The sequence below is a fragment of the Cornus florida genome, unplaced genomic scaffold, assembly GCF_030987335.1.
Source record: "Cornus florida cultivar Cherokee Brave unplaced genomic scaffold, ASM3098733v1 CherokeeBrave_3.0.0_Hap2_Chr02, whole genome shotgun sequence".
Lineage (NCBI taxonomy): Eukaryota > Viridiplantae > Streptophyta > Magnoliopsida > Cornales > Cornaceae > Cornus > Cornus florida.
Genome location: NW_026775572.1, coordinates 2,208,836 through 2,225,059, shown reverse-complemented (window position 1 = coordinate 2,225,059; position 16,224 = coordinate 2,208,836). Strand labels below are relative to the sequence as shown.

General features: G+C 36.7%; 1 protein-coding gene across 1 annotated transcript; it reads left to right on the top strand.

The window, feature by feature from the left end:
* Positions 1-7,757: 7,757 nt before the first annotated feature.
* LOC132292432 (transcription factor bHLH48-like) lies at positions 7,758-15,272 on the top strand. Its single transcript, XM_059790361.1, has 7 exons — positions 7,758-8,678; positions 8,762-8,890; positions 8,971-9,036; positions 12,622-12,690; positions 13,118-13,189; positions 14,265-14,469; positions 14,904-15,272. Exons 1-7 carry the CDS (start codon positions 8,190-8,192, stop codon positions 14,939-14,941), a joined length of 1,068 nt encoding a protein of 355 aa, XP_059646344.1. The 5' UTR covers positions 7,758-8,189; the 3' UTR covers positions 14,942-15,272.
* The last annotated feature ends 952 nt before the right edge of the window (positions 15,273-16,224 follow it).

Here is a 16,224-nt window from a genome sequence, read left to right as displayed (position 1 = left end):
ACAGTTCAAACACACAACAACTTCAAACAGTGCATTAAACACCTACTGGAAGCAAACTGAGCGAGAACAGGTTACAAACAAAGGTGGAGCTGGCTCCAATTTTTATTGGAGCCTGCTCTACTTGGGTAAAGCCGGCTCTACACCTCCTAGAGCCGGCTCTACACTAGGGGGGAGCCGGCTCCCTCCTCCATGGAGCCGGCTCTCTCCTAGTGTAGAGCCCCCTCCTCCATGGAGCCGGCTCTCTCCCTCTCTGAGAGCCGTCTGTCCGTCTGTGACTTCTGCAACCTTCTTCTTCAATGCCGGCCGCTTCCCACCCGTTCTATTTAGTTTTAGACTGTTCCCAAGGGTCCTAACTATGTCCAGTATAATCCCCATGGAGTGTTTACAACAGTTGAAAACAAAAACAAAAACTACAAATTCCACAGACAAATCGTGCTTAGGAAAAACAACTACTGTAATGAACTTTCAAAAACCCATCACCGAATTTATTCAAGGCAAAGGTAAGGTTAAATTGACATATAAAAACATGCTTAATTCAATTATTGATCCATTAAAACCCTAGAGTATATCTAGGTGCACAGAATACAGGCCAACGGGAAGGAGGAAGAAAAGAACTTGCCTGAAGTTTTGGACTCAAAACTTGTCGCCGTCTTCCCAACTTCCGGTAACCACTGCAACACTGTCTAGCCTCCTAATACCTCTGCCCTTCCCTTCTCCTAGGTCCAACCCTGAAATCCCCGTCGAATCCCACACCAAACAAAATCTGTTCTCTCAAAACCTCACTCTGTATCTCTCTGTTTTTATGTTACGCGAGTAGAGTCTTTTTTTCCAATCCTTAATACCAAGACGCATGTATATATATAGGCGTACAAAATCCCAAACCCTAATCCTTGTTTAATAGAGACAGAGCCCTCCTTGGCCCATAAACCGACCTATGATATATACATTGCCGGCTATAAACTGAAACCCTAATATAACTATATGTGTCCCATATAGTCCCGTGAAAACCAAATTAAACAAAACAAATAAATTTACCACTTAAATAATTAACTATAATTAAATAAATTAAATCAAAACAATTAACTCAATTAAATTAAAACAATTAAATCAATTTACTAATTAAAACACTTAAACACTTAAACAATCAAATTAATTCAACTAATCACTCATAATCAAATAAAATGCAGTTAAATTAAATTAAAACAATTAAATCCATTTACTAATTAAAAGACTTAAACAATTAAATAATCAATTTACTAATTAAAACACTTAAACAATTAAATAATCAAATTAATTCAACTAATCACATATAATCAAATAAAATGCAATTAACTACTAAATTAAAATCCCCGGGATATCCTTTTTAAAATTAGGGGTATTACAAGCTGTAACGTCATGCTGGTTTATCGAAGGAACTGGTTTGGCTGAATATCTTTTAGGAAAATTTTAAACAGGTGTTCCTAAGTCAGTAAGAGGATTTTGGTACTGGTTTAAGTACTTGTTGGAATGACACCGACTGAGGTTAGTAAACGAATTTACTAGTCATCAGTCAATTCTTAAGTAAGAATTTTATTCTCATCAGGGGGTGTCATTAGGAGGAGGTGCTGGCGATGCATATCAAGGAGGAGGCAGAGCCACTCATTTGCACAAATAATATGGAAATTTTTTTTTAGGTTACTGTTCTCAACAAGTAGTTGTTGCTCGGAAATTGTTGACTATTTGGAGGATGAAAAGATTTCCATATGCGGTTGCAGTTAGACGGGATGTCTAATAGACACTTACTTGTGTTAGAAAAGTAAGATGTCAAAGACTTGAAGATGAGACCGAACATTTAATATCTGTCTCAAAGTCTGATGTTTGGTAAATAATCTAGATGAACCGTCAGAGATCATTAGATCCCTGCGGCCACTTCTCATGCTAGAGCGGGACTGACAGGGTAGTTTCCACAGATTTAGATGAGAGATTACTGATTCTACACAAGGGTCAGGATTTTGGTTGGGAGATCGTTGACTGATAAAATTAAATCAGTTTCATTTTGTCTATTTTGGGAACTAGTAAGATATCAGTTCCTACGAATAGCGCGGATCACGAGACGGCTTAGATGGATAGATGTGGTGATTCACACTTTGCGTTAAGCTTCGTCTGGTGGAAGTAATAGGGAAGAGGATGATCTTATCAACCGGTATGGTAATTGAACCTTCGGTGGTTATTGCACAATCCGTTGTGGTTTAACATATGGAAATTATAACACCTGCTGTTACCAGGGAAATGGAAGTGGTTAACTTAGAATATTTGAGCTGACCCCACAGGAGGTAGTACCTTACTCAGATGAGTTTAAGGTACTGAAGGAAGATTGGTAGTTATCTTTCTGCTTCTAGGAAGGTCGGAGTGATTGAGCTGTAAAATTCATAAATTTTACGGTGTAGTCAACTGGTTATGGTTTGCATCCCGACATACAATGTTAGTTTTGGTGCAGTACGAATAGGGACATGTACATAACTGTCTCCAAGAGTATCATCTGTTAGTAAGGTGGAAAATTGATACTTGGATATCACTGGAGGTTTTAGTCCTTTCTTATATCGAAATAGGAGTAGGACTAATCAGGAGGGGATGGTTGGTAGAAATTACTGACATTTGTTGGAATTTTAATTCCATATGGTTTAAGAGTAGTGGATAGAGCAAGTTCGCTTGTGGACTACACTTTAGTGGAGTTTACTTTGGCGTTTCTTATTAGTTGTACATTGTGCTAATAACGGAGTTATAGCATGTGGTTATTCAATATGGAAGATAACCGGTGCTATGTCAAAGGAGCTTTCTGAAGGTGTTGGAGCAACAACTATGCTTCGCATCTCTAGACGGGAATTTGGATCGCGATATTCTATTTGATCATGGCAAATATGCTTAGGATATATATCCTAGGTTGGCATGGGTAATTGAAAGCGTTACTTACCGTTTCAGATATTATCTGTGCTATTGTTGGCACAAGGAGGTTCGTTCGACAATGTTTGGGATTTTAGATAGTCGGGTTGTGTCGATCTCTTACTGGTTGGTCCGACATGGAAGCGAGGTTATCTAATAAGACCTTGACTTTATGTAAGGGTACATTGGAGAACCATGCTCTCTTTTGGTAACGAGTGCTCACGGTTTAGAGGTGACAGTCGGATTTTGTAGCTAGTTGAACTCGTACATGGGAGTTTTCTATCAGGGAAGGGTTGTTTGAGCGGTTTTCCGTATCGGAAGCAATGTGTTTTGGAAGAAAGTCAGTTTTATGTATCGCACTGACTCTTCACGGGTTTTGGTTATTGGTTTCGGCAGTAGCCTATTGTTTAGCGTTACCAACTTGTTAAGCGCTGGATGCATAGGACTTTTATGTGTTAGTTCTATGGAATTGGAAGGACGAGGGACGGTTACCCTTCACTAAATATTGGGTACGATTGGATCGTTGATAGATACAATTTGGGAGTTGTCCAAATATGTTATTTCTTATACATGGTATATTGTTGGATATGTTGGAATTTGGTGGAGCTCATCTAATGAAGCTATGCCCCACGAAACCAAAAATGAGTTTGGTAAAGTCATTAATTCAGAGTTTCGTGAATTCCGAGGGCGGAATTACTTTTGTGAGGGGGGAAGAATGTAATACCCCTAGTTTTCAAAAGGATAGAATTGGAAATTTAATTTTGTTTTTCATTGATTAATTAATTTAGTTACGTGACTTAGTTGTTTTGTTTTTTTTTTTTTTTTAAGTGATTAATTGTGGTTGCTTAAATGATTTTAATTGTTTTTTTTTTTTTTATTTGAATTAAGTGTTGTATTATTTGTTAATTTTTTTTTTTTTAGTTAGTTGGTGTATTTGATTTATTTATTTACGTATATTAATTGGCTGTTATTAATTACTGTAATTACATAATTGTTTAATATAGTTAATTCACGGTTTATGGGAGCTGGTGTATCGTGACTTAGGGTTTTAGGTGTCGAGATGTAGCCGCCTTGTTATTTTGCCTATTAAGATGTTTTATTCTTGGAATACAACTAGAATTAGGGTTTAGGGTTTATAAGTCTATAAATATACATATGTACATTCTACCTAGGGTTGCAAACAAATAAATTTCTCGGAGAAACAGAGGGAGGAGTTAAAGAGAAACGCAAAGTATCCTTGGTTGATTATTAAAGCAATTCAAAGAGGAAGGCATGGGGTGTTTCTAGGTTGAACTAAAGCACTGGAGGAGCAGACTTGCTGTTAGGACACAAACGTATCTTACAGAAACTGTGGAATTAGAGTTTCAAATCTGAAACTCCAAGGCAAGTTTCTGATCTTCTCTTTCCCAGGAATTTGTGTTATGTGCATGCTTAGTTACACTCCAGGAATTAAAATAAGACTTAATTATATCATTAATACATGTTGAAACAGTTTCTAACATCATTGAATTTAATCTGTTTAGCAGTAGTTTGCAAGTTCAGTTTGAAACTTTGATAGTCATGGTTCTATAAACTGATGTTTTTTTTTTTTTTTTTTTTTTTTTTTTTTTTTTTTTTTTCATTCTTGTTTATATAACTCTGTCTTGTGATTAATCTGGGATGAGGATAGGACTTGAAAATCTGTAATAAAACTGTTTTTAAAGACTGAAACCGCTGGAGTCGAAGATGATAGATGCAGATCAAGCCAGGGCTCTTAGGGGTGAGAGCAGGCTCCAAAAATGGAGGGAGCCTGCTCCCAAAACACTAAAGCCGGCTCTCTAAGGGTGAGAGTCGGCTCCAACCCATCTAGATCCGGCTCCCAAGGAAGGGGAGCCAGCTCTCCTAAAGTGGAGAAGGCTCTGAGAAACTTGGAGCCTTCTCTTTCTCTTAAAGATGCGTAAAACTGAAATTTCATGTTTTGTTTGGCTGAGTCTGGGTTTCTGGAATGGTTTAAAGGCTGTTGAGTGAGGTAATACACTACTTATGATGTATGAAATAATTAAGAACCAAGCTTACATTCCGAATCTGGGATAGAATTAACATCAGTTTGATCAAAGGTCTAAATGTGGTTAAGGGAGCAACTGGCTTGTGTTGTAGACTGATGTGCAATGGCTTGTGTTGTAGACTGATGTGCAATTTGTTTTCTTTGCATGGTCTTAAGTTTTGAATTATGATCTGTAGTTGAGTTATGAACATTATGTTATTTAAATACATGTATGCTTGGTTGTGATTGACTGATAGCTTAAATCTATTATATATCTCATTTGCTACAACACTGTCTGGAAGAGATTTGATTTCTTTACGTGTTCTTAGGTTTTGAAGCATGGTTAGCAGCTCTGTTATAAGCAGGTTGTTATTCAATTATGTGTATGTCTGTTTGGAATAGTCTGATGCTTAATTCAGTACATAAATGCACAATTATAGTACTGTTTGGAGAAGGAAGTTGCATAAACCTGTTATATCAATTTAATGGACTGAAACTTGGGTTCTAAGTCTTTCAGTGGAGGCATGACTTAGTTACACCCATGTTTAACTATATTTATGTTGGACCAAATTTATATACACCTTGCTACGGAACTGCATCGATTTATGTACAAGTTGGGGAATGTGAATGCTTAGATTATTTTGGCAGTTTACATTATTGGAATGTTATAGTTAGGCCTTATAATGAATGCCTAATGTTGATATATATGTATTTAGATTATAGTGATACATATTTTGGAGAATGGTTGTTGAATACATTGTGTTATTTGTAAACTATGCTATTTGGAGGGTTGTATGCACCGGTATGGGACGGTGGCATATTAGGGACAGATTAGTTAAAATATTAACTCCTACCTATTTTGGAATAAGTTGAATTAATTAAAAAAGTTAAGTTCTACTTGTATGGATGTATATGCACTGGTATGGGACGGTGACATATTAGGGATGGCTTAATTTTAAAAAAAATACTAAGACCTACCTATTCTGAAATAAGATGGATTAACTACAAAGGTTAAGTCCTACTTATAACTTTGTGTCAGGTCAATAAGCTTTTTGAATGACACACTTTGAACGGACATTATATATATATATGTTATGGTGCCATAGTATGAGCTTGAGTCTCAGGACCATGGTTAGGGTGCGTATATCGCCTAAGATGGATAACTGGACAGTGGTTTTGTTCCCTGGTAGGTCTAGGTACACATGACCACATTACGTGCGATTTGCATGGTATTTCTATTTAGGCTGAGACATACCTATTGGACTAGTGAGCGTCCTATAGTGTGTAATATATACATATATGGACTATTCTAGATATTGTTTAGTCTATCTAAGATGTATCTGCGTATCGAATTCCTGTTTGGATCGTAGTAGATCAAGACTTGCATGTGGGCCTGACCCACTCCTTTATTTTTCAGGTATTCTCCAGTACCAGGCTTAAAGATTGATCGTGTTGATGCAGATACGGACACTCACTCTTCCGGTTACATATGATTTCCTTTCTATTTTGGTTTTGGATTTTAATATTGTAAATTTATTCAAGGATTTGGGATTAGGGGTCCACTAGGTGGATTCCCGAGTTGTACATATTTGAAGGATTTAAATGTTATTAATTTTATTATCTTAAGTTGAGGATTTTTATTTTAGAATTCTTTCAGCGTTTTGTTATTTTAATTTTAATTCAAATTTTATTCCTGCTTGTTTACATATTAATTGTCTGATATCCCTCGGATCTGTGCTCGGACTTGATCACCCGTGGCTCTAGAATCGAGGGGTATCACAGAGGTGGAAAGCGATAGTGGTGTTGGAAGGCGGTGGCGGTGGCGGCGGTGGCAATGGTGGAAAGCGGAGGTGTTGGTGAAAGGCAGCAGTGGTGGAAGGCGGTGACAAAAGTGTTAGTGGTGGTGGAAGGAAATATTGGTGTAGGTGACGGTGGTGGAAGTCAATGGAGGTGATTGTGGTGGTGCTGGAAGGAGGTAGCGGTTGTGGTGATGGAAAGTGGTGAAGGGCGATGGTGTCGGCGGTGGAAGATGGTGAAAGGTGATGGCGGCGGTGGTGGCGGCGGTAATGGAATGTGGTGATTGTAGCAGTAATGGTGGTGAAAGGCGGTAGTGACGGCAATGGTAGGTGGTGTGGGTAATGAAAGGTGGTAGCAGTAGTGGAAATGGTGAATAGTGGTGAAAATCGGTGGCCGTAGTGGAAAACGGTGGGTGGTGATGAAAGTTGATGGCAGTTGTGGTGGAAAATATTGATGATTTTTAGATTTGGAATATGAGTGTTTTTTAGGAAGTTGATTTTTTTAAAAAATTACTTGGGAATGAAATGACCATTTCATAAGTTTAGTTATTGAATAGATTTTTATTCTGTTGGAATGGCCATTCCCACTTTAAATTACATCCTAAACTGTGAAATAGATTGAAATATGTATTCCATTTTATTTTATTCTTGCATACCAAAGGCAACATCAGAGTTCACAGCGGTGTGAATGAGAAACTGCACGAGTACTGGTGAGGGTTTGTACGTGGTTATCCAACTATTTCACGATTTCATCATTTGAAATGTTTCTGAATAAATCGAATTAAAAATTTATGGGTATTTATGACATTTCAATGGACAAATTTGTCAATGTAAAAGATCGATGGTAAATGTTATCACTTATTGGCACCAAAAGAAAAAAAAAACAAAAAAATACTTGATTCTTGCCTATAAATGCAAGAAAATGACCTTTCACTCCACCAGGATTAAATAATGTGTCGGGCTCAGTTGGTGTCTGGTCCCCACACTTCGGCAATGCAACTAGTAAGCAGTGACTTTACGCCTTTACGGCTACGCTCCTGCGGCTTCAGTTTTCTCTCAGAAAGGTACCTGTTTCTTTCTCTACTATTAGTATTGCAGTACGTTGACAGAGCGAACCGAGCAGAAACCAAAGCAACGTTGCTTTCGCAGGACTCCAAATGCCTGCAAGCAAGAAATCAATCTTTTAGAGAAAGAGAGAGAGAGTAAGTGATTGGCAGCCATTAAATTGGCACCTTTATACAATTCTTCAGAGAACGGAGGATTTCTGTTTCTCTTACGGGAAAAAGTACTGTCTGGCTGCTTCGTCTCTCCAAACGGTCATTTCCGTAAGGGAGTTTCGAATCTGCTTATTGACAGGGTTTGTTCAGGGTTTGTTTGAGTTAAATTAGAACTTTTCAATCGAGCTCTTGTTTGGTCGATTTTGTGCTTATTTTGGTTGGATTAAACCGTTTATGGACCAATTTGAAGGTATTAAGGTTAGATCCGCGAGTTGCGGAGACAAATCCGAACAAAATAGGGGCAAATCCTTTCAGTCCGGATATGAAATTCAAAGATTAATGTCCGTACCACCCGAAATTGGTAGTTCCTTCACTGCTCTTCTTCAACTTCTGGAGAATCAATCCACGTCGCCCCTAAATTCGGCGGATTCCGAGGAAGCTCCGGCGGAGATTTCCGATGAAGTATGGCGTAACAGTCGAATCGATCATCACAAACCCGACAGTCTTCACTCACTGAATTGCATTCCGCCGTTTCCGTCTAACACCGCTCTACTTGACCAAGTTTCAAGGTTCTCAGTCTTCTCGGAGAACTCACTGGAGACGAGCTCAGTTCCGTCGAATTTGCATAAAATAAAACAAGAATCGGCAGAGTTAGACTCAAAACCTGACTCATTTCCCAACCGGAATCAAAGATCAACAAAGCGAAAGGAGCCAGAAAATAAGGTAATACTCCGAATTAGGGTTTCCTCTATTTAGTAATTGATATTTTTGCAAATAACTCGGTCACTATTTTTTTGTGAAATTAGGTTAAAGGCTCGACCAAAAAGAGCAAAAGCGTTGCAAATGAGTCATCTGAAGATGGTGAGAAGCTTCCGTACGTTCACGTTCGAGCTCGACGCGGCCAAGCGACAGATAGCCATAGCTTAGCGGAAAGAGTAATCTCATGATTATCACAATAACTAAATAGAGATTATATTTAAGTTATTAATTGATAATTAGTAGTATTTAATTACAGGCGAGGAGAGAGAAGATTAATGCTCGGATGAAGCTACTTCAGGAACTGGTCCCCGGATGCGACAAGGTTAGCTGTCCTTTTTGGATTTATTTATATCTAATTATGCGATGATTCCCTTAAATCTGGGATTATGTAAAGAAAATCTTTCTACCTTTTGCTTTAATAACGATGGTGTCATTATCACCTTTTAAACAAAAAGTAGTCACTTTTGCACCCAGAAAAGTTTGTAGCAGTTTTGGAGGGACCAAAATCCTCTCCAGTGGGCCGCTTGACCGGTTCCATCGGGAAGCACCTACAAAATATATTAAGAAATGCATTCCATTTCACAATTTTTTTTGTAGGTTGTATGACTAATTTGATGGAATCGAAACTGGAGAATGGTACTTTTGTAATTCTACATTTTTTAACTTCCAAAAAAGAAATAAATAAAAAATTCTCCCACTTTTAAGCTCTTTTTTGTCAATTTAAATTATTACACTTTTTAATGAACTTTTTTGAATGACTGTTTACTCGTTTCCCCCTAATTATACCCTAGTGAATCTCTATATTTTTTTTTTATACCAAAACTGATTATCCAAAAAATAAAAAGAGAATAGGGAAGGTATTGCCTAGCAGTATAGGTAAAAAAAATCTAGGACTTCGAAGAATAGGAAATGGTACAACTTCTTACCACATAACTAGCAGTAGAAATGAAGAAATTAATTCCATTTTGTTGACATGATATTTGTGGTATCAAGTATGGTTCACTTTTAAGTATTAAAATCCAACTTTGTTAGACTCAACTAGCTATTTGTTTTTTAAATTAAAGAATGCCCTTCATGGGGTAGGCTTGAAAAATCAGTTGTCGGGGAGTGCTAGCTGCATGCTGCACTGAAGCACTCTGCGAACACATGTAGTGTGAAAGTTAAGTCAGATGGCTGTACCGTCCCATCTTCTAGGGGTATTTTGATTTCATCAACTTGTGATTCAAGATTTTCTATCTGGCCTTCAGGACATGTATGCTTCAAAGTTCAAACATTTATAACTTAGGCATCTATTTTTGATGGGATGACATAAGAACACTTCCTAGCGCAATTCACAAAATGAATCAGCTATGGCCCAGACCAAACCATAGAAAAGATTTGATAAATTCGTTTAGTGATGCTTCAAAGTTTTTGAACATTTTTTCTGTTAAAAGAAAAGAAAGACCCAGACAAACTGAGATTGAATCATTAAAGCTAATACACAGTCTTCCTTTTCTGGGACAATTAACCATGCTTTTAAAATTTAGATGTAACACTTCTTATGGCTGAAAATTTGTAACTATAAGTGTTGTCAGCTCTGTTTGCACCCACATTATACCTCTGGAGTTTGGATTTCTTCGATCAGTTACTTAAAGAAAAAAGATTTCTTCGATCAGTTGAGCATGTACAACACCCAGACTTTACTGGCAGATTTAAAGTTGATACTGATGCAATCTGTGCAGCATAGTAGCATGTTATCTCTAGTACTAACTTCTGGATTAGGCAAATTTGAGGGACCTTTTATGCTTAACACAGTTCTCTTACATTCCACAGGATTTTTGAGTGTCTTTGTTTCATCCCTGGCCAGTTTCAGGAGACACTTCGGGTCTAACCACTTACTTTGTTGCTCTAATAGTTGTTTCAATCTGCACTAATTTGGGAGTGCACAACCTCAAATTCATTCTTTTAAAGTTAGCTAATATCACCCTCTTCAACTCTTATATTGAGAACTTTATATATATATATATGCACACACATATATGTTGTTCGCATCTTTTATGTAATTTTGCTTGTTGTGATGTGTTAATCATTTGAAGCTCTAAGATTGGTGATTGAACCCATACGTGGCCCTGAATAAATTTGTTAGTCAGCCTGTTGGTAGCCTGCTGTAACTTGCTAATATATATTCTAATCATTAGGCATGTACACTGTTGCTACAAATGCCTATTTAATATTACATATCTACCCAATTCAGCTGATGGAGGTTCTATCAAATTTCAATTCAAAGACCTGACATATGGCAGGTGATCAGGGGTGTTGGGGGGCCGATTTAGTAATATGAAAATAAAATGCGAAGTTGTATAATTAAAAAATATACATATACATATATATATATATATATATATATATATATTATATAAACAATATCAGTAGTACTTCATAGTAAAAGAAGTTATAAATACTAATTATACATTTATATATAAAAGAAGATAGATACTGAACAAAGATGTACACAATTATTTATAAATTAAAAGTACTTCATAATCTCTTAGAAAAAAAAATACAAGTACTCATTATATTATTTTTTATTTTTATTTTTTCTTTCAAATGGGTGCTTCAAAAAATAACGTAAAAAAGAATCCAAATTTAGGTTTCTTTATACTTCAGTGGTGGTGGGGGGGTCCCTTAGTCCCCATTGAGGTCCTCTCTTGCATAGGGCTGCAATCGAGCCGAGCCATGGTGTGCTCGAGCTCGGCTCGGCTCAAGTGATAGAATGCTCAAGCTCGAACCGAGCCGAGAAATTTTGGTTCAAGCTCGGCTCGGCTCGGCTCGGCTTGGCTTTGTTCGACGAGCCTCGAGCCGAGCTCAAGCTATTTAATTTTTTTATTTTTTATTTTTAATTATTTTATTTTATTTTTGTATTTTGCATCTAACAAATCTAGAACAAAAGATAAAAAATAAAAAATAAATTTAGAGATAGATTTGCAGCAATAAAAAGAGAGAAGTTTGAGAGAAAAAGAGAAAGAAAGTGATAAATTTGATCGAAAATTAAACTTACCAGAATTGATTTTGATGGAAGAAGTTGAGAGATGCACAGATCAATAGTAAACCCCAAAATCTATACTAAAAATTAGTTTGGATGAAAGACAATTACTACATAAAAATCAAATATAAGAAGAGAAAGAGAGAGAAGTAAGATTCCATGATAGCAAATTGTTGAGTGTGTTGCCGCTGTTACTTGGGCTACTGATAATTTTAGAAAAAAGAAAGATGATTAGGGTTAGACATAAGACATGGGCTTAGGTTTGGTTGTACAGGGCTTGTGTTTGATTGTACAGATGGGCTTGGTTTTTGTTTTAAAATGAATAAATGATAAAATTGGGTCTAAAACATAACTAAAAAATTTAATGGGTATGTGGACTAAACCTTCATAACATAAAATTATATATTATAATTGGATATGTGTGTGTGTGTGTGTGTGTGTGTATATATATATTATAATCGAGTGTGTTTGTGAACGCTTTATCGAGCTCAGTTCGTGAACGGTTCATGAACAAACGAGCCGAGCTTACTGATGTTCAGGCTCAGATCGTTTATGAATCGAGCCTGAGAATTCGGCTCGAGCTTGGTTCATTTATAAATGAAGTGAGATTGAGCTGAGTAATTAACGAGCCGAGCCCGAGCAGTTTGCGAACGGCTCGGCTCATTTGCAGCCCTGACTTGCAGGTGACAGAAAGCTTCCAGTGCCCACTCATTATGTTTAATTCTTTAGATTAGAGGAAGTTGAATTTATCATCAGTCCGTTGTTCATTACATGGCACCTTCAATAAATTAATTATCTACACAAGTCTCTCGAGTTAAAAATTTCCAATAACTTTGAGTATCTCCATTTTGCATGTGAATAATTTACAAAAAACTGCTTTTGCAGATTCAAGGTACAGCGATGGTGCTTGATGAGATTATCAACCATGTACAGTCCCTACAACATCAAGTGGAGGTCAGACCTACACATCATTTGTATCTGATATGTAAATGTAAAACGATGCAATCAAAGACTAATTTTGTGAAAATCTTGCTGATTGATGTCTGATGGCGAAATGCAAGACCTGCTTCTGTATCCGGCCCCAAAATATTGCTTTGTCAAATTTTTATTCGTTTTTGTGAGATTCTTTTTTGGTTGGTCTTGGGGAAGGGGGAATGGATTCTAGATGCTTACTTGGTTATAAGAAAAAAGGAAAAATATGTTATGACTCTGTCTCTTTATGTATCACAATTTAGATCCTTCCAGACCCTGCAGTGGACTTGAAATTAAGTAACTCTGAAAATTGGAGTGAAGTTCAATCACTTGGAAATCTTCATGGGTAATTAAATCATATTATTCTTATTGCTTTGATTTTCTTTCTGACAGTATATTTGTTTTTCAGTTCTTATCAATGAGACTTGCTGCGGTCAACCCAATAATTGATTTCAACCTTGGCAGTCTACTGGCTGCAGAAGTAAGTATGATGCAACCCTTTTTCTTAGTTCTCTATAGTGAGATTTTGCTAATCGAGGTTCATAGGCAATTTTATGTTACTTTCAACTAACTATTTAAGAAAAGCTTTACCCTTGTAGTAGTGCCTTGGTTTGAGCTGGCACCAGTAGGTACTCTTGAGGCATTAACTTTTTAGGACACCTTTCTTGCTTATATTCTAAGTAACACCCAACGATCAGCTATTTGGAAACTTTATTAGGCAAATGGAATGCGAAGTACTATATTCTTGGAATTCTTTTATGGATCTTTCTCAAAAAGCCCTGCAGATTTTGAGTACAGTTTTCTACCTTCAGTGTGGGCAGAGCAGGGGATCAGATTGGACCACCTATGCTATCTACCATTTGTTCACATTTACATCTCTAACTTTTCATCAGAATGCATCAACAAAAATAGTAACCATCACAATATCTTAATGCTATTTGCCATAGGAGTTCCTTTTGTGGGGCTCTTTGAGACTAGTGGGTCCCTCGTTAAGGCTCTGCACATGGAAGGATGGGCAGCTATCCTCTATATGATCAACCTACATGTAATTCTTGCACTTTGTAACCACTTCTCCCCATGGCATTTTGAGGAGAATTCTTGCAGTTTGTTTAGTTCTTAAGGTAGACATGTTGAAGTGGTGTCACTTGGTTGTTTCTTTTTATTTGGAATGACAAAATACTCCTCAAATACCATGGTGTGGTATGACATTGGTGATTGTTCAAAGTCAAGAGGGAATAGATAGTAGACATTACTCAGTGTATGTCCACTGGTTGTTGAGTGGGCAACATTAGATACTTTCGATAGAAGAGGAGGATAGGGAAAAAGAAGAGGATATCATGTGACTATATGGACACATTTCAAATTCTTCAAAACTATTCCATGTCGCCAAAGAATTTATTCGGTCAAGGTAGAGACTATAGTAATTGTAATGCAATTGTACTGCTGGACAACTCTTGCAAATAGACTGGTTCACTTTTAAAACAAGTTAAGACAGTCTTTCTTTATTTTGTCCCATTGATCATTTAATATTTTTTTTCTCCTTTTAAAAACTGCAGAGTGGATCTCTAATGGACAGTAACCCTAGTGTGGTTATGCCACTGACGTGGCCTGAAGTGCAGGATAATGGGAACAGACAGCAGAATCAGCAGCTATGGTATTTTGATGGACTTCATCAGCCAGTTTGGGGTAGAGAAAAAGACAATCCTAACTTCCCAACTCCAGGGAGCTCGCACCTCAGTTACAGCTCTTCAGCAAATTCAGGTAAATTGCAAGGCCATTGTTCATGTGCCTCTTTTTGAAATAAATAAGAGGATTGTTTGCGCTAGCCGTTAGCCAGTAGGTTCACACTTGGGATGAGAGGAAGGCACGTATATTCTACTGCTCTAAGATTTCCAAGCATCGAATATTGATGCTCTAATATTAGGGAGTTTAGAGAAGTACATTGGAAAGAGATCCTTATATTCTGTGCTCTTAGCTATCATAACAAACAAATTATTAGTTAGACAAACTAAAAGTAAAAGGGAAGAAGAAACAATTTTTTTTTTTTGATGTTTTCAGAAGTGCCTTTAATTGGATACTAGATTACCATGAGCACTCGCCCTGTTAGTGCAGTTTATGAGATATTTTTCCTTCTTGTTTTTCAATAAGAACATTCATAAACTGGAGATTAATTTTAAATCGTTATGCTGGCACAGCATCTCTGCTCTCGAATCAACTGAAAATGGAGCTATGAAGCTCTGATGGAAGCTCCAGTGTATATATCGAAGATAGTAGTAGCAGTTAAGCAGGGAGTAGAGAGGTCTCAACATTCAACTCGGGTTTAACTGTCTTGTATTTAACAGAGTTCAGTCAGAAATCCAGAGTTATCTCAGCTGAAGAGGAGAAAATTAAGTATGGTATTTTTGTTATATATTTTATAATACTAACTTGTAGGGTCATTCAATCTTGATACTTCCATGGTTGATTGATCCATACTGTATAAACACAGAACAAGTTTTTACTCGACTATCGGAACGGTTTAGGGCTAAAAGATAGGGATATGAATAACACGTTTATTTCTTCTATTTTCCCCTTTGTTGAGCATGAATTCTTCTTTCCTTGTTAAGGTTCCAAGCATTCAATATAATAATAATAATCATACAAGGGTCAAAATCGCCTCAGGAGCTAGATGCTAAATACTTTTCTACACGTTGAGGCAATAGAAGCTTTGAACAAGATCTATCTCTACTTATTTTTTTTGTCGTAGACTACTGCATGAGCCGAAATGATTTCAACCATAAGATGGTTTACTATGAAAACATGAGACCAGCATATCATACCATCACATTTAAGGGCTGGCAACGGGGTGGGGAGGGCCCAAAACTGACTAAACGGGATATTTTCATCCCATTTTAACTTTTCACCCTGTCTGTCCCATTTAGTTCTAGAATATATATATATTTTTTATTTTGACTTTTTTTATCCACAAATGCAATTATATAACTATTAAAAATTCATAAAAAAAATGTCTATCAATACTTTAACATAAAATTCCACATTACAAATATTGAATGAGAATACAATACTTTGACAATCACTTTTGTTTCGTGTTTTTGTTTGGACCCAAAGCGGCAGAAATAATGTTTATGCTTTAGGGTGTGTTTAATACTATTTCAAAATTTGTTTGGTAACGTAAATTTATTGCAAGATTTTTGGAAGCAAAAACATAAAAACAAGTTTGGTAAAAAGTTTTCCAAGTTTAAAATTTTGAATGACTAGTTAAAAATATACTACGTGTGTGTGTGTGTGTGTGTGTGTGTGTGTGTGTGTGTGTGTATATATATATATATATATTGCTTTGCTACAATGTGGAACCAAATGCTTCCGATTTTGGTCTCAATTTCGGAAGCGTTTCGGTACTATTCGATTTTGGTTTAAATTTCGGAAGCGCTTCGATACTATTCGAATGACAGAAAACGTTACCAGACATGCTTTGTGCTTTTGTTCGTGAAAGTATATTAGCAAAAGCAAAAAAGT